Source organism: Macrobrachium nipponense, chromosome 1 (assembly GCF_015104395.2).
Source record: "Macrobrachium nipponense isolate FS-2020 chromosome 1, ASM1510439v2, whole genome shotgun sequence".
Taxonomy (NCBI): domain Eukaryota; kingdom Metazoa; phylum Arthropoda; class Malacostraca; order Decapoda; family Palaemonidae; genus Macrobrachium; species Macrobrachium nipponense.
Window position 1 is genome coordinate 107970779 of NC_087200.1, and position 17500 is coordinate 107988278.

At 45.9% G+C, this 17500-nt stretch overlaps 2 protein-coding genes across 11 annotated transcripts in view; one reads left to right on the plus strand and one right to left on the minus strand.

The window, feature by feature from the left end:
- Positions 1–17500, plus strand: part of LOC135219538 (serine/threonine-protein phosphatase 6 regulatory subunit 3-like) — a 449492-nt gene that overhangs the window by 11542 nt on the left and 420450 nt on the right. The window lies entirely within an intron of this gene.
- LOC135218902 (tigger transposable element-derived protein 1-like) lies at positions 3887–4720 on the minus strand. The gene has a single exon (XM_064255346.1). The coding sequence runs from the start codon at positions 4718–4720 to the stop codon at positions 3887–3889; it is 834 nt and encodes a 277-aa protein (XP_064111416.1).

Genomic DNA, 17500 nt, shown 5'->3' on the forward strand with positions numbered 1-17500 from the left:
ACGACCAGGGAGGCAATCCAAGGTTGGGCGAACACCAGTCTGTTCTCAAAAGACTCAGAATCCTCCCACCAAGAAGTGAGTCTTCCTATTGTAAAAGGACCGAAAGGTTTGTATATCGTACTGGAACAAATGACAATTTGTCCAAAATTGCATTTTTCCTAACTATACAAACCTGAGGTCCTTTTACATATAGTCTCACCTCATGCCACCCCTCACTCAGCGTTTTTTGCCTGGGCCTAAAGCAAAAGTGATTCTTCACCTGCCAGTCACGCTGCGCGCGCACTGTCGGACAAGCAGTTAACTACCGAACTCCCTTGTTCGAAGCTTACGACCGTCCAGCTGCCGCTAGTTACCTTCCTATTGTAAAAGGACCTCAGGTTTTAGTTAGGAAAAATGCAATTTTAGACAAATTGTCATTTTATAGAGAGGGTTGCTACTTCCATAACCGTCACTAATATTTTTGAGGTTTTGTAAATTTAATCTTCATAAATTCTATTTTAAAACCATTTAATTCATGCAGGCTTTGTTGAATAGAGTGTACCTTGCTGCTTATCCTGGTTATACTTTGTTACAAAAGCAAATTTAATTCAATTTATGTAAACTGTATTGTAGCATTAATTTGTTCCTACATGATATACAAACCGTCAGTCCATTACAATAGAAAATGCTTGAGGAGTAGCCTGGACATGGCTGCTGAAATCTTCAAACAAGGCGGTTCTGTGGTTAACTACCGGTCTGGTCATTGGTGCTCCCTCCGACCTGACATAAACATATCAATTTGCTTTCAGCTGTTGGTGTGGAAGGACATGTTATTACCGCTCTCTACCCAACTGTTGTTTGCTGTTTTCTTCGATCTTCTATCCCGGTAGGATTGTTCCTTTTACTTGTGTATTTGGTTATATAAGTGTTTGAACTTAATACTCAGCCAACCTGTCATTGCAACCTATGTTGCCCTCCTCCCCCAGCTGGTGCTGCCCCAGGGTAGACAGCAAGCAGTGGAGGAAGGTCCGCACTTCCTTAGATGTAGATCTTCACTCCCTTTGTACTTCCTGCTGGTGTGGGGGCGTGAGTGTCACGGTGAAGTGATGTTTGCGGAGTGTTCCCTTTGGTCCGCATCCCAGTGAGGGAAGTTTGCCAGGAGGAGATATGTTAGGAAACCTAAACCCGTGGTGGGTAGTAATATGCCCCCAACCACTCTAAACATAACGAATCTTAATCCTTTGTCTTCCTACCTCTCTCCTGGCAACCGTCTTGTACTCTCTGCCAACCCTTCGGTGGAGGCCTCTCTCTCCCCTTCTCCAACGAGTCAAGAGGGAAAGGGGGGCTGGTCTCTGGCTGTGGACCTAGTTAACGCTCCTCTTAGGATCTCGGCTCACTTCTAAGGCACTCCTTCGGAGCAAGGAGGAACCCCCCAACCCGACTGTCTTCTGCAGGTGAGACCGCCTTTAGAGGCACTGATGGCTCATCTGAACCAAGCATCCAGCAGGCCTGTTACTCATGCCGTAGTCACCACCACCATGGCTACATTGACCCAGCCCGGCTACTACGTGCTTCCACACTTGATATGGTCTCATAACCCCACGAGTGTCTCCTCTTTGGTGTTGGTGGGTGCCCAACAACATATGCCATCCATCCACCTTCCAATGCCCCCAGTGCCTCCCCCTCCTACTTTTGGGGTACCACCATTGGCAGTATCCAGGTTTCCTGCTTCTCCTTTGTCTCCCATGGCAATGACAGGTATGCCAGCGCCAGCCGTGCCTGCCATCATGCCTACCGCTGCTCATGCCCATGAACCTGGCCCTGTTCCTGTGACAGGATCTGTCTCTGCTGCTGCCCTGTTCCTGCTCCCAGACCTGCTCCTGCCTCTGCTCTCGGTACCGGAGTAGCTGATGTTCCCTGGGTAGCCCAGACTACGATCCTGGAGAAGCTGTTCAAGAGGAAGTTGAAGAAGAGATCGAAGAAGGTGTCATCATCTTCATCTTTGTCATCGTCTGCTGTCTCCTCACCTCCCCCTTCAAAGGTTTCACGGCCTAAGAAGGGGAAGGTAGCCTCTCCGTCTCCTAAGAAACCTTGCCTTGAGGCTTCTAATCTGCATCCTCCCTCCTGGGGGTAGGCAGTTGGCTCTCTCGTCAGCTCTCCCACTCCTTAAGGGAGAGGAAACCGAGACTCCTTCCCCAGGGTCTAGAGTCTCGGAGCCTCTGAAGCTCAGACCACGATTCGTCCTCCAGTCCCTCGTTCCAAGGATGCTGCCTGTGGGGCAGAGACTCGTTCGCGAGTTCCTCCAAATGTACAGCCTCCCAAGGGAAGTCGTGTATCCACAGAGTGACAGAGGGTCAGCAGCCCATCATTACAGTGGCACAGGGTGAGAGAAGGGACCAAGCTATGGCTTGGACCCACCTGCAAAAACCAAGCTTGGTTCTTTGTCAGGAGCCATGGTTGATGTACCTGTCTCTTGGGATAGGGTATGTGGAGAAGCTAAGAGGAGGTCCCCTGTACAGACCTCTTCGCTAGAGGCTTCGGCATCAAAGAGGGGCTGGGGTGCATCATGAGAATGATGCATGTTCTTGGCAAGCAGCATGGGGGCAGCTTCGACCAGCGCTGCTACAGTAACGAGAACTGTTGCATTCTCCTCGGGAAAGCATCTCGTCATAGCAGTCGCACTCTCCTAGACTCACACCCATGTCACATCCATGGTTTGGTCACCCCCTCCCAGCAGCAGCGCTGCTAGGAGGGTTGAGAGTATCTGATCCTCCTCTCCTATTCCCTCTACAGTAATCCCTCACCTATCGCTATTAATGGGGGCCAGAACCGACCTCGATAAGTGAAAAACAGCGAAGTAGGGTCCCCCTATTTTTTAAATGCGTAGTACGTATACGTAAATTTTTTTTGTACATGTATACATGTATATGTAAATAATAACTGTATATTCTTATAACAAGATACATAACTCACCTCTATCAATGACGATGATCTTGATAAATGACGATGAAACACCTGTGCAGTATGATTGGAGGGTGAAAACCCCTCAAGAGGAATTTATACTGCACAGGTTAATGAGAGCTTTACTGCTCCTCAGGTGACGCCTCATCGTCAGTTGTTAGAGGCGGGGGATCACCGACGGCAGCTTCCGATAGAGCTGGAGAAACAGCAGGAGGCAATGTAGTGTCTTAGTAGGAAGCCGGAGAGGCAGCAGGAGGAGTAGTATCCAACACTTCTGCAGGAGGTTTTCGGCGCACCAGGAACATCGTGATGGGAAGTTGTTGACGTTGTTTTTTCATCTGAGCAAAGATGCCCTTGTACAACGCCATAACACCGTCAATACGGTTACTGAATTCGATGGCTCTGACCATGTTGTCATCGATTTCTTGTGCCCTTTGTTGCATAGCCCGTGCCATGTTGCAGAGCTCTTGCAGATTTTCCAATGTAAGGCCACGTTGCTCAGGTTCGTCGTCGTCGCCATCTGCCTCTTCTTCTTCCTCACTCACCGATCTTGTCATTTCGACGAGGTCCTCGTCGGTTAGGGGCTCTGAGTGGCAGTCGATCAGTGAGTTGACGTCTTCTGCCGTCATGTCGGAGAAACCTTCGTTGGCTACCAACCGCGCCAGCCTCACAGCCTTATCTACGGCGGAGTGATGAACTTCATCTGGCGTAAATCCCTTATAGTCATGAACGACGTCTGGCCACAATTTTCTCCAACTTGCATTCAGTCGTAATGCAGGTCCGTTGCATGTCCTCCTGCACAGTCCATCAAGAGGAGGACCTTAAAGGGCAGCCCATTTTCCGCGAGGTATAACTTCACCTGCGGGATAAAGCAGTTCACGAACCAATTGAGTGTGAGGGCTTTAGTTATCCATGCCTTCTTATTACTCATCCAGTAGACGGGCAGCTAGGCTTTGTTTTTATTTTTCAAAGCACGAGGATTCAGTGACTTGTAAATTAAGCTGGCCTTGAGCATGAAGCCTGCAGCATTCCCGCACATGAGCAGAGTGACTCTGTCTTTGTGGGCCTTGAACCCTGGCTTCTTCACTTCGTCCTTGTAAAGGAACGTCCGGGACGGCATTCTCTTCCAAAAGAGGCCAGTTTCATCCTTATTAAACACCTGCTTCGGGATATAGCCGCCCTCTTTAATTAATTTCGAGAACTCGTCCTCGACGTAACGATGAGCTGCCTCTTGGTCTGCCGAGGTGGCCTCCCCAAACAACGGAACGCTGCGAAGGCCAAACCTCCTCTTGAATTTCTTGAACCAGCTCTTGCTGGCAACAAAACCACGTTTTTCTCGTGGGGCAGGATCATCTTCATCGTCGTCATCACCATCATCGTCATCTTCGTTTGATCCCCCTTCAGGAACGAGGCTATCATAAAGGGTTTTGGCTTTTGTGCGAATCATGTTAGTATCGAGACTAACCTTCTTTTCCCGACAGTCCGTTATCCACACTGATAATGCATTCTCCATTTGCACAATCTTCTTATTACGACGAGTCACAACGTGCTTAGTGTCCTTGGAGAACGTTATTGAGGCAGTTTTACAGATTTTTAATTCGTCTTTTTTTATGTAGCGAACTGTTGACTCATTCAGTCCGTACATGCGGGCAACAGACGCATAGCTACTGCCTGCCTTAAGCATGTCCAATAACTTCACTTTTTCGTTCACCGTCATCATTTTTCTCTTCTTCTTGGGTTCACCAGAGGATGTAGAGGGTGTATGACGTTTAGGAGCCATTTTCAAGGGCGTCACAAGCACTATTTTGCACAAAGAAAGCACAAAAATACAGCTAAAACTTTCATGTGGCAAGAGTAGTGACACGAGCGCGAGAGAACAATGAATGCGGTCTTCCTTCGCTGGGCGCTCGGCAGGGTGGGATGCTGGATGCTGGCTAACGCGTCTCGGCGGCTCGGCCAATCAGCTTGCGAGATTCAAGAGCCGAGATGGCCAGCGAATCAGAGAGGTGAATTTTGAGTTACGCGCCATTTCCGTGTTGGTACCTGATGTTCTAATGTACTCTCTCTGCCTTCTGCTAGCGCCCGCGCCATTTTTTCTCAATTTGAATTTTTGATGAATATTTTTGAAAAATCCGCGATGCACTGAGGGCGCGAAACTTGAGGCGCGAAGTAGCGAGGGATTACTGTACTTCCTTGGGCTACAGTTCCTTCACGTGGTGAGGGGGTAAGGGATTCTGCCTTCAAGTTTGCGAAGGCCGGATCCTGACGGAACGCCTACAAAACCTTTGGCATTAAGTAGCGTGGACATTTCCACTTTCAAAAAATTTTACTGCTTGGGTGAGTCTGGGAGGGGTTCGTGGTTTGGAGGAGGTTTGCATTTGAAGCTAATTGTGGGAGTTGTGGTGGTGAGTCGCCACCCAATAACCCTTAAACGCCGAAGCAGTAAAAAAAATATGTCTCCCGTGTGCCGTAGGTTGTTTCAGAGTGAGCGCGGAAGCGGAAAAAATACAATACTTTTTTCAAAAAATCACAGCGCGCTTAGTTTTCAAGATTAAGAGTTCATTTTTGGCTTCTTTTTTTTTCATTGGCTGAAGTTTAGTATGCAACCATCAAAAAGGAAAAAAATTATCATCATATATAAATAATGCGATATATGATAGCGCAAAAACGAAATTTCATATATAATTGTATTCAAATCGCGCTGTGCGCAAAACGGTTAAAGGTAACAAGTTACTTTTTTTTTGTTTTAATGTACACTAAATTGCGATCATTTTGGTATATAACACCTTGTAAAACGATAAAAGCAACACAGAAAATATTATCACAAAATAATGCATGAATTCGTAACGCGCGGACGTAAACAAATATTTTTTTCAAAAATTCACCATAAATCTAAATATTGTCTTAGAGACTTCCAATTTCTTTCAAAATGAAGACAAATTATTGAATATTACTATACTGTAAGAGTATTAGCTTGCAATTGCAGTTTTCGACCATATCTGACGAGTTAAAGTTGACCGAATGTCGAATTTTTTTATACATATATTTTTTATATGCAATTATTTCGGAAATAAGAAAAGCTAAAACCTTCAAATATTTTTCGTTTTATTCTACATGAAATTGCGCACATTTTCATATATAAAACTCTATGAAATGCCTAATATGAAATGGAGCAAATATTCCGAGAATGGGACGTACACATTTCGGAGATTTGGTGCAAACATTACCACAATCGCATGTATGATTTTTTTGGAAGAGTTACTGCGCGGACGTAAAGAAAATGTTATTTTTTTCATAAATTCACCATAAATCTAAATATTGTGCTAGAGACTTCCAATTTGTTGCAAAATGAAGTTAAATGCTTGAATATTACTAGAATATAAGCGTTTTAGCTTAAAATTGCGTTTTTCGACCATTTCGGTAGTCAAAGTTGACCGAAGGTTGAAAATTTGTCACTTATCATTTTTTATATGAAAATATTTCAAAACTGATAAAAGCTACAACCATGGGTTGTTTTTAGTTGTATTGTGCATGAAATTGCACACATTTCCATATATAAAACTTTATGTAACGGCTAATTTTAAAATGGTGCAAACATTACCACAATCGCATGTATGATTTTTTTCGGAAGAGTTACCGTGTGGACGGACGTAAGGAAAATTTTTTTTCATAAATTCACCATAAATCGAAATTTTGTGCTAGAGACTTTCAATTAGTTGCAAAATTAAGGTAAATGATTGAATATTACTAAAATATAAGAGTTTTAGCTTACAATTGCGTTTTTTGACCATTTCGGTAGAGTCAAAGTTGACCGAAGGTTGAAATTTTGGCACTTATCGTTATTTATATGATTATATCTCAAAACTGATAAAAGCTACAATCATGAGTATTTTTTTGTTGTATTCTACATAAAAATGCGCACATTTTCATATATAATACTCCATGTAAAGGCTAATTTAAAATGGTACAAAAATTATGTCAAAGTGACGAAATAATTTCCGAGATGTGTCACAGATACTTTTTAGTGCGGCAAGAAAGAAATTCGCGCTTGCGCGCCTGCGTAACGATTGTAAACAAAACAACACCTCGATCCGTGAACTCCCAGCATCCCCCAAGGCGCGTGATTCAAAAGTTTTAGGCTGGTAGGCCTATAAGTATTTTTCCGCGAATTAAAAAAAAAAAATTTTTGAGTCAACGTATGGTACGTCCATTCGGCATATGGGAGACATTTTGACTCGACGTTTAATACGTCCATTCGGCGTTTAAGGGATAAGGTTTGGACCCAAGAGATGGTGATGGGATTTTCCCATTGCTACTTAAGGGCGGAACCATCTCCAGGGATCAGCCCATCGGAATCCAGGGGGGGGCTGGTTTTTGGGATGGGACTCCTGGCTTTTGTCAGGAAGCCCACCAATATGTTTGGAGTGGGGAGTCTGTCCCCATTAGGGGGGGCAGAACTCCCAGCAGGCAGATTGGCTTATACCTGGGCCACTGCAAGCATATTGGTGCAATCCCGAAAGGGTAGGGTATGGAGCAGACCTTGGGGAAGCAACTTCTTCGTGTGCCATTGGTGGAGAATGTCGAACCCTGTTTAGTCCGCGATCCCTTGTTGGTCTTCCCAAGCAGTTGTTGTGTGTGTATGTGTGTTTTCCCCCCCCTTTTTTTTCCCCTTCAAACTCCCATGAATAATATGTCTAGTACACTGTCCCCTGGATCCCCCGACTCTTTGGCACCGTTGACAACCTTAGGCTTGGATAAGGACCTCCCTTTGCCATCTCCAACCTCCTCCAATGAAAACAAAGATTCTTTGATTGTTACTACGAACCCTTATGTAGTTCAGAACAGAGGAAAGAATAGTAGATTTAATAATAGAAATATGAATGCTAATCATGATATTGGAATTTTACTTGGATCTCAAGAACCTGAGACATATAACAAATACCTTTCCCTTGACCTCAACAAAAACATAAAAGAATTGAATATATTTGATGTCTATAGAGATATTGTGAAATGTATTGGCAGAGAACCAAAGATAGCGTCTCAAGGTGAAGGAAGCTTGCTTGTAGAAGTTTCATCACCAGATGAAAGTAGAAAGTTACTATCTATTAGTGCTGTAGAGGGAAGTGCAGCAAAATGCACTCCTCACAAAACGATGAATCAGTCTAAAGGAGTAGTGTATAGTACTGAACTTACATTATTCTGAGGACACTCTCCGAAAAGAATTTGCTGATCAAAAGGTGGTTGATGTTTGACGAATCAAGAAAAAAATATGGGGAATGTTACATCCAACGCCAACTTTGATACTCACCTCTGATTGTTTGAGACTCCCTAAATTTCTGAAAGCTGCATGTCTTCACTTGCCAGTCAGATAATATATTCCCGCTCCCAGAAGGTGTTTCCATTGACAAATGTTTGGCCATCTTATTACAACATGCCGGAAAAAAGAAAGAAATGAACCAGCTATATGCTTTAACTGTGGAAGAAAAGAAAATGGGAATAGTTAGCTTACTCCATGCTGCCCTAATTGTGGGGGAGACCATAATGCAGCACATAAATCATGTATCAAGTATACCATTGAAAAAGAAACACTTTTTATCAAGACTCAAGAGCACATTACCTTTAAAGACGCAAGGCAAAAGACTGCAGAAATTCAACACCCAGAAGTCATTTGTAGATGCAGTAATAGGAAATGGGGAAAGACAAAAGAAATTGAATCTGAAAAAGTCCAATGAAGCTAAAGAAGAAAAAATGGATGCTGGTACAATTGTCAACAAGAGGACTTTAAGGGAAGAGTCTGTAACAATGCCTGAATCAAAAGTTAAGCACCTTGAGAAAGGGGATACACCCCCCAGAAAAAGTTAGTCAGAAAAAAATATGAGTAAACCTTCATCATCTTATGGTTCAGCTGACCCTCATGGAACATCTGAATTAATTGAAAATGAGGAGTCATATCCCACTATCATATCTTACAACGCAGCAGCAACAAATGTAGAACCTAAGGCAAACAAAATGTTAAACTCAGTTCAGCTTGGTTTAGACAATAAAACTAGACTAGCTGAAAATGATAAACCAGATACAAGGGTCGAATATACTACTAAAGATACTGCTGTTTCAAATACCATCATAAGTAATCACTTGGTACATTCAAATGACCCTCTAAATACTCCTTCGACATCTGGAACTGTACCAAAAGTCCGTCATAAAATTCAGATGTCATCTACAAAGAAAAAACATAACAAAACGATCTTGGACAGGGGATCATCTTTTAGAAAATAAGGTACTTTCTCTGCTATATTACAATGGAACTGCCAGAGACTTCGCGCTAAATTTGAAGAGATATTATGTTTGATTAATATGTATAACCCAGTATGCTTAGCGCTACAAGAGATTATGGTAAGCAACAACAAAATGCTTACTCCTAAAGAGTTTTTTGCATTCCACTCCCTATTCCCATGACAGGGGAAATTTGGGTGGAAGTGCTCTTCTTGTAAGATGAGATATTGCTCACTCAAAAATACAGTTGCAAACTCAATTAAAAGCTGTAGCTGTCAAAATTCACTTAAAAAAGACGTACACAATTTGTTCATTGTATCTCCCTCCTAATAACCCAATACTTGAACGACAGTGAACGCACTTGTATGAACAGCTACCTCGACCATTTCTTATATTGGGAGACTTTAATGGTAGACATGAACTTTGGGTTGACATTTTAACAAATCAAAGAGGAAACCTTATCTTATCATCAATAGAAAATTCAGTTATGACCCTTTTGAACACTGAAAAACCCACCCATTTTCACATTTAGACTGGTACATTTTCATGCATTGACTTATCTATCACCAGTTCTGATACATTCATTGACTTCAACTGGGAGGTATTGGATGATCTATACGGTAGTGATCATTTTCCAATTGTCATCAGAACTGAGAAATATGAGCCAGTATACAGAACGCCTAGGTGGTGTACCAATAAAGCAAATTGGCTCCTTTTCCAGGAACTTTGTTATATTGAACTAGATGCAAAAGATATGCCAACAATAGGGGAAGCAGTGTTCTACTTAACAATGATTTTTATGTTTGCGGCAGAAAAGGCAATCCCAAAAACCAGTGGAAAATTGCATCGGAAGCCTGTTCCATGGTGGAATGCGCAATGCAAAATATGACATAAAGCCATGAGAGCAGCTTTTACTAGGTACAGAAGACGTCGATGTGAATACTACTTGATCTCCTTTTAAAAGGCTCAAGCCAAATTCAGATGGCAAATAAAACATGCGAGACGAGAATCATGGGTACTTTTTATGTCAACAATTACCTGGAAAACACCTATGACCAAGATCTGGACAGTTATTAAGAAAATAGTAGGAAAGTACAATCCTAGTCCCCTCCCTGTTTTAAAAGTCAATGGTGGCTTTATAATACTCAAAGGCTGTAAGCAATGTTTTGTTCATGACGCTTACCTGTCAGATATATATATAGCTGTATTCTCCGAAGTCCGACAGAATTTCAAAACTTGCGACACACGTAGTGGGAGTCAGGTGGTTAGTACCCATTCCCGCCGCTGGGAGGCAGGTATCAGGAACCATTCCCATTTTCTATTCAGATTTTTACTGTCGCCGGTACTGTCAACACCTGTTTTCAGCACCTCCGTCTTAGGATTTTGAAACTTCTTTGCTACTTAAGTATCCTGATTGTCTTTTGGTTATTGAACTTGGATTTGTGGCTAGGCACACGCTATTTGTGGACTGTTTTTTATTTTGGCTTACTTTTTCCTTTAACTAAGACGTCTGGATCTAGTTCGGCTAGTGTCAGTGTGTGTTGTATGGAAGAATGTAAGGTGAGGCTACCGAAGGCTTCGGTAGACCCCCACACATTATGCACGAGTTGTAGGGGACATGTGTGTATGATTGATGATCGTTGTAAGGAGTGTGAAAGTCTGTCTGATTCGGGTTGGAAGGCATACGAGTCCTATGTGCGCAAGTTAGAGCATGATAGGATCAGGAGGTCTTCCTCCAGGAGTGTGTCAGGCAGTAGACGTCAGGGCAGTAATGTTTCTCCTGCTACCCCTCCAGTAGATTTTGCAACTCCTAAACCTGTAATGTTGCCTTCGGGCCCTGAAATGGTGTCTGTGGAGGGTAATGCCCTGTCTGTGATTCTAGAGTCTCTACGTAATCTAGAATCCAAAGTGCTCGCCTTGGAAGGTAGAAGTGATAATAGTGCAGTGAAGTGCAGTGATAGTGCCCCTAGTGTTGTGGAGGGGGCGTCAGATCGGCCCTATAATGCCTCTAGGCCTGGACCTCTGCCGGACTCCCAGGAATCAGGGAGTGGGCAAGTCGAAAGCCGAAGGAGGGTTACGGGGGCTCCCCACCGATCTGGCGTCCCTTCGGCAGGACCTGTTGACGCTTCCCAGGGCTGCCAAGGAGCGTGCTCGTGCACGTATCTTCAGGAGTGCTTCTCGTCATCCGAGGCGTCCTCCCCGCACAGGGGTTGGAGCTCCCGGAAGGACTCGCGCCCTCTGAAGAGAACAAAGATGCTAGATGTCGCACAGGCGGCCGTCGTCTTTGGTTTCTCAGAGAAGGACGCTTCACGTCCTCTCGCTCCTTCTGCTTTGCGGTTGTCGCCTGAACATTTTGACGACTTTCCACCGCAAAAGAGAACAAAGACGCAAGATGTCACACAGGCGGCCGTCGTCTTTGGTCTCAGAGAGGAGGACGCTTCACGTCCTTTCTCTTCTGCTGCTTTGTGGTCGTCTCCGGAGAGTTTTGCTGCCTTTCCTCCACAAAAGAAGACCAGGACGTCATCTGATGATGACGCTTTTGAGCGCCCCAGTCGCTCCAGGGAAAGAACTGTTGCGGTCCACGTGAGAAGGAAGAAGGTGTCCCCTCGCCCCTCGTCTGTTCACAGGATCAGCCCTTCCCCTGAGAAGGAGTCTTCTCCGACAAAGAAGATCATCCTTTCAATGCAGCAACAACTTGCTTCGTTGCTTGCCGAGAGAGAGGCAGAGCCGCGTCGTCGGAGGAAGGATGATAGACTGCCTATCAAGAGGTCCATACAGTCCCCCTCGCCTTCTCCTCTTGGTCTCCCCAAACGTTCTGTCGAGAGGAAGGAATGTCGTTACTCTCGTAGCAAGGATTGTTTTCCTGCTCCCCAAGACGCTCCCCTCTCCTCTCTTCGTGACGCTCCATATGTGGAACGTGACGTTCGCTCTTCTGCTAGGCAGGATGTCGTTCAAGCTGCTAAGCTTGACGCCGTGCAAGCTGCTTCGCTTCGTCAAGCAGCTCGCCAAGACGCCCCTCGCTCGTCCCTGAGGGACGCTCCGTCTGCTGCTAAGCATGACGCTAGTTCGGCGGCTAAGCTGGACGCTTCTCAAGCTGCTAAGCTGGACGCTTTGCATTCGGCTTCGTCACGAGCTGCTCGTCAGGACGCCCAGCGTGACGCTTTTCTGGACGCTCGTCAGGACGCTGAAATGGACGCTCGCCGACGCTCGGACGCTCTTTTTGACGCTTCTCAAAACTCTCGCCGACTACAGGACGTTCGTCGTGACTCCCATCTAGACGCTCTTCATGAAGCTTTCGCATCTGCTCCTGAACCTGCTGAGGCTGTTTTGGAAGACGCACAACCTTGTACTCTGAACTCGTCTTCTCAGCAGCGCTCCTTATTGAAAATTGGCCCTAAATGCCTTATACCTCTTCCTTCGGTGGTCTCCTCTGCCGCTCCTGCAGAAGAGGGAGAAGTGAGCAGCTCGTCGGAGGAAGCAGTCGAAGAACAACCTTCAACGTCAGCGTCTTCTGACTACCAAGTCTTGGTCCGCTTACTCTGTGCTTCGTTTGGAGATAAATTCCAACCCTCGGCCCCTCGCTCTCCTTCTCAGTTATCTTCTTCGAAATCCAGCAAGACTCCGGGATTCGTGAAGATGAGGACTTCTCTTTCGACCAAGAGAGCGTTTAAGAAGGTCCATGACTGGATGGAGTGGAGGAAAGCACAAGGCAAGACCTCTTTTGCCCTGCCTCCGTCAAGACTTAACGGCAAGGCAGGTATTTGGTATGAGACATGGGAGGACGTCGGACTGAGAGCTCCCTCCTCTGCCCAAGGTGAATTTGCCAGCCTGGTTGACGCACCGAGGAGGTCTCTCCTTTCGTCGGTGAAGGTGGCTTGGACACCTTCTGAACTAGACCACCATCTTAAAGGACTCTTCTGTACGATGGAGGTATTTAATTTTTTGGACTGGTGCTTGGGGGTCCTGGTTACACAGTCTCGTAGTCTGGACTCGATTAGCCTGGGGGAGCTGTCCAGCGTTCTGGCGTATATGGACAAGGCCTTCAGGGATGGTTCGGAGGAGCTGGCTTCGCACTTTTGTACAGGGCTCTTAAAAAAGAGAGCGCTCTACTGCAATTTCACTGCGAAGTCGGTTTCTCCCTCGCAGAGGGCAGAGTTGCTGTTTGCCCCTCTTTCGAGCCATCTCTTTCGCCAGGCTATGATCAAAGATCTGGCCGTCAGCCTGCAAGAGAAGGCTACACAAGACCTTCTAGCACAGTGTTCTAGACGTCCTGCAGTCCCTTCGACGTCTTCGCGAATACAAGCTTCTAAGAAGCAGAAGCCATTTCGAGGCGGAGCTTCCTTGAGACTGTCTTCTCGAGGAAGAGATCTTCCCAGAGGCAGAGCCCCTTCTAAGCTCAGGGGTAAAAAATGAGACTGCAGTCCTTCAGTCACCAGTAGGAGCCAGGCTTCGTTTATTCGCAAAAGCCTGGAGAGAGAGAGATGCAGACATCTGGTTGCTCGACGTCATAGAGCAAGGATACAAGATTCCTTTCCTGAAGCCGCCTCCGCTGTTAACGACACCCAGGGATCTGTCACCCACTTACCATCAGGAGAAGCAGCAGATTCTATACGATCTGCTTGAGCAAATGCTCGAAAAGAGAGCGGTGGAACAGGTCATGGACTTAGAATCCCCGGGCTTCTACAACAGGTTGTTCCTGGTGCCAAAACAGTCGGGAGGTTGGCGACCAGTTTTAGACGTAAGCAGTCTGAATCTTTTTGTGGAGAAACAAAGGTTCAAGATGGAGACGCCTCAGTCAGTTCTTGGGGCCTTAAGACCAGGCGATTGGATGGTGTCATTAGATCTTCAGGACGCCTATTTTCACGTCCCGATCCATCCCCAGTCGATGAAGTACCTGCGGTTTGTCCTGAGAGGGAAAGTTTTCCAATTCAGGGCTCTTTGCTTCGGGTTGAGCACGGCCCCGATGATCTTCACGATTTTAATGAAGAACGTGGCGAGGTGGCTTCATCTTGCAAACATCAGAATCTCTCTATATCTAGACGACTGGCTCATTCGAGCCTCTTTGGAAGCACGGTGTCTGAAGGACCTTCACTCAACTTTAACTTTGGCGAAGTCCCTGGGACTTCTGGTGAATTTCGAAAAGTCACATCTGATCCCAACGCAGTCCATTGTGTATCTGGGGATTCAGATGGATTCAGTGGCTTTTCGAGCTTTTCCGTCCCAGGAACGTCAGCAGCAAGGCTTAGACAAAGTGTCAGTGTTCCTAAGGAAAGAATCATGCTCGGTGAGGGAATGGATGAGTCTGCTGGGGACCATTTTCTCGCTGGAGAAGTTTGTTTCCTTGGGGAGACTACACCTCAGACCTCTCCAGTTTTTCCTGACAGAGAACTGGAAGGACAAGGAGAATGTCGATGCGATCTTGAAGAACCCGAGAGAGGTAAAGGATCACCTAAGGTGGTGGCTCGATCCTGCAAAGCTGTCGGAGGGATTTTCCCTCAAGCTTCAGAGCCCCGACCTAGTGTAGTTCTCCGACGCGTCCACCACGGGGTGGGGAGCAACACTAGGGGGGGAAGAAGTGTCAGGCACCTGGAGAGGGGAACAGGTGTCCTGGCACATGAACCTGAAAGAGCTGGTGGCCATCTTTTTGGCACTCCAGTTCTTCCAAGACAAAGTCTCACATCAAGTAGTCCAGATCAACTCGGACAACACCACAGCTCTGGCCTACATCAAGAAACAGGGAGGAACACACTCTCGGTCCCTGTTCACTCTAGCGAGAGAGATCTTGTTGTGGGCAAAAGCACGGGACATAACAATCCTTACGAGGTTCGTCGCAGGCGTCAAGAACGTCCGTGCAGATCTCCTCAGTCGGCAAGGTCAACTGCTGCCGACTGAATGGACTCTTCACCAGGAAGTGTGCCAAGAGCTGTGGGGTTTATGGGGACGTCCTCTCGTAGACATCTTTGCAACTTCGAGGACAGAGAGACTTCCGCTGTACTGCTCCCCGGTGCTCGATCCAGGAGCAGTAGCGATAGATGCCCTTCTCTGGGACTGGACAGGGATGGACCTGTATGCCTTCCCCCCATTCAAGATCCTGGGAGAAGTTATGAGAAAGTGTGCAGCGTCAGAAGGGACGAGAATGACATTGATTGCCCCGTTCTGGCCTGCGAAAGAATGGTTCACAGAGGTCATGTCCTTTGTAGTAGACTTCCCGAGGATGCTTCCATCAAGGATAGATCTACTCAGACAGCCCCATTTCGAGAGGTACCACAAAAACCTCCCCGCTCTGAGTCTGACTGCGTTCAGACTATCCAAAAGTTGGCCAGAGCGAGAGGCTTTTCAAGACCTGTGGCAAGAGCTATTGCCAATGCAAGGAGAGCTTCCTCTCTTGCAGTGTACCAATCGAAGTGGGCCACTTTCAGGAGTTGGTGCAGAAAGAAGGGCATTTCCTCTACCACAACCTCTGTGAACCAAATAGCTCACTTCCTACTTTACCTGAGGAAGGACTTGAAGCTGGCAGTCCTGATGATCAAAGGCTACAGAAGTGTGCTGTCTGTAGTCTTGAGACATAGAGGCATGGACTTAGCAAACGACAAAGACCTTCACGATCTCTTAAGATCCTTCGAGACCACGAAGGTACCTCAACCTAAGGTGCCGTCATGGAACTTGGACGTAGTCCTAAAGTTCCTGATGTCCAGTCGTTTTGAACCTCTTCATGCTGCGTCACTAAGGGACGTTATCAGAAAGGCTGTTTTCCTAACTGCTCTGGCGATGGCGAAGAGAGTTAGCAAAATTCAAGCCATCAGCAAGCACGTTGACTTTAAGGGGCATAATGCCGTTTGTTCATTGAGCCCGACGTTTCTGGCTAAGAACGAGAATCCGTCCAACCCTTGGCCCAAGAGCTTTGAGATTAAGGGTATGGCCGAAATCATTGGACGGGAGCCAGAGAGAGTCCTATGCCCTGTCAGGGCTCTCAAATTCTATTTGCGGAAAACGAAGGAATGTCGAGGTCCTTCTAGCAACTTGTGGTGTTCGGTCAGAAAACCAGACTAGCCAATGTCTAAGAATGCTCTGGCATTCTTCTTGAGGGACACCATCAAGGAAGCGCATTCATCTTTTGAAGACAGTGACATGAAGCTGTTGAAAGTGAATGCTCACAAAGTGAGGGCTATCTCTACCTCGGTAGCCATCCAAAAGAACATGGCACTCAGTGACATTTTGAATGCCACCTTTTGGCGTAGCAACTCGGTATTCGCTTCACACTACCTGCGGAATGTGAAGACGACATACGAGAACTGCTATTCGCTAGGGCCACACGTCGCCGCAGACACTGTGTTGGGGGCAGGAAGTAGCACTCATCCTATCCTGTAGAAAATGGTTAGGTGAGCTTTTAATTTCTTGTATTGATTTATGGTTGTAGGGTCGACCGCCTGAGGCGGACTTCCCTTCCTTTAGCCTAAGTTTTGTGGGAATTAACTTTTGTTAGGCTAGGTCAGGTGGTGGTTTTGCTTCGTTGCCCTCATAGTATGGTCAAATGGTCAGTCACATTGTGGTCACGCCCCCGTTGACTTATCATCTAGAACTCACCAGCTACATAGGTCACTACCTTGCTGGAGAGACTAGTAAAGCAGAAGCAGACTTGGGTGACAGTAATCACGAAGTCAGCTATGTTAACAGGTAAGGAACCAAGATGTCAATCATCTGCATGTATATGTTTCCTAAAATCCTATTCTGTCTCTCCCCTCCTCCAAAGGTGGGATTCAGCTATATATATATCTAACAGGTAAGCTTCATGAACAAAATGATATTGTTATGATACAATAAAGTTTGTTCATACTTACCTGGCAGATATATATAATCAAAGTGCCCACCCACCTCCCCTCAGGAGACAGTGGCACTAGAAAATCTGAATAGAAAATGGGAATGGATCCTGATACCCGCCTCCCAGCGGCGGGAATGGGTACTAACCACCTGACTCCCACTACGTGTGTCGCAAGTTTTGAAATTCTGTCGGACTTCGGAGAATACAGCTATATATATATATATCTTTATTGTATCATAACAATATCATTTTTCCTAACTACAAACCTAGGTCCTTTACACTTAGTGCCCACCTCATGCTATCCCTCAATCTGTTATCTGGGCCAAAAGCAAATTGGAATGCTTACGCCCAGTTGGAGGGACTACCAATGTACCGAACCGGTAGTTGACTACCGAACTGCCTTGTTTGAAGATTTCAGCAGCAGTGTCCAGGCTACGCCTCAAAAGTTTCCTTTTGTAAAGGACCTAG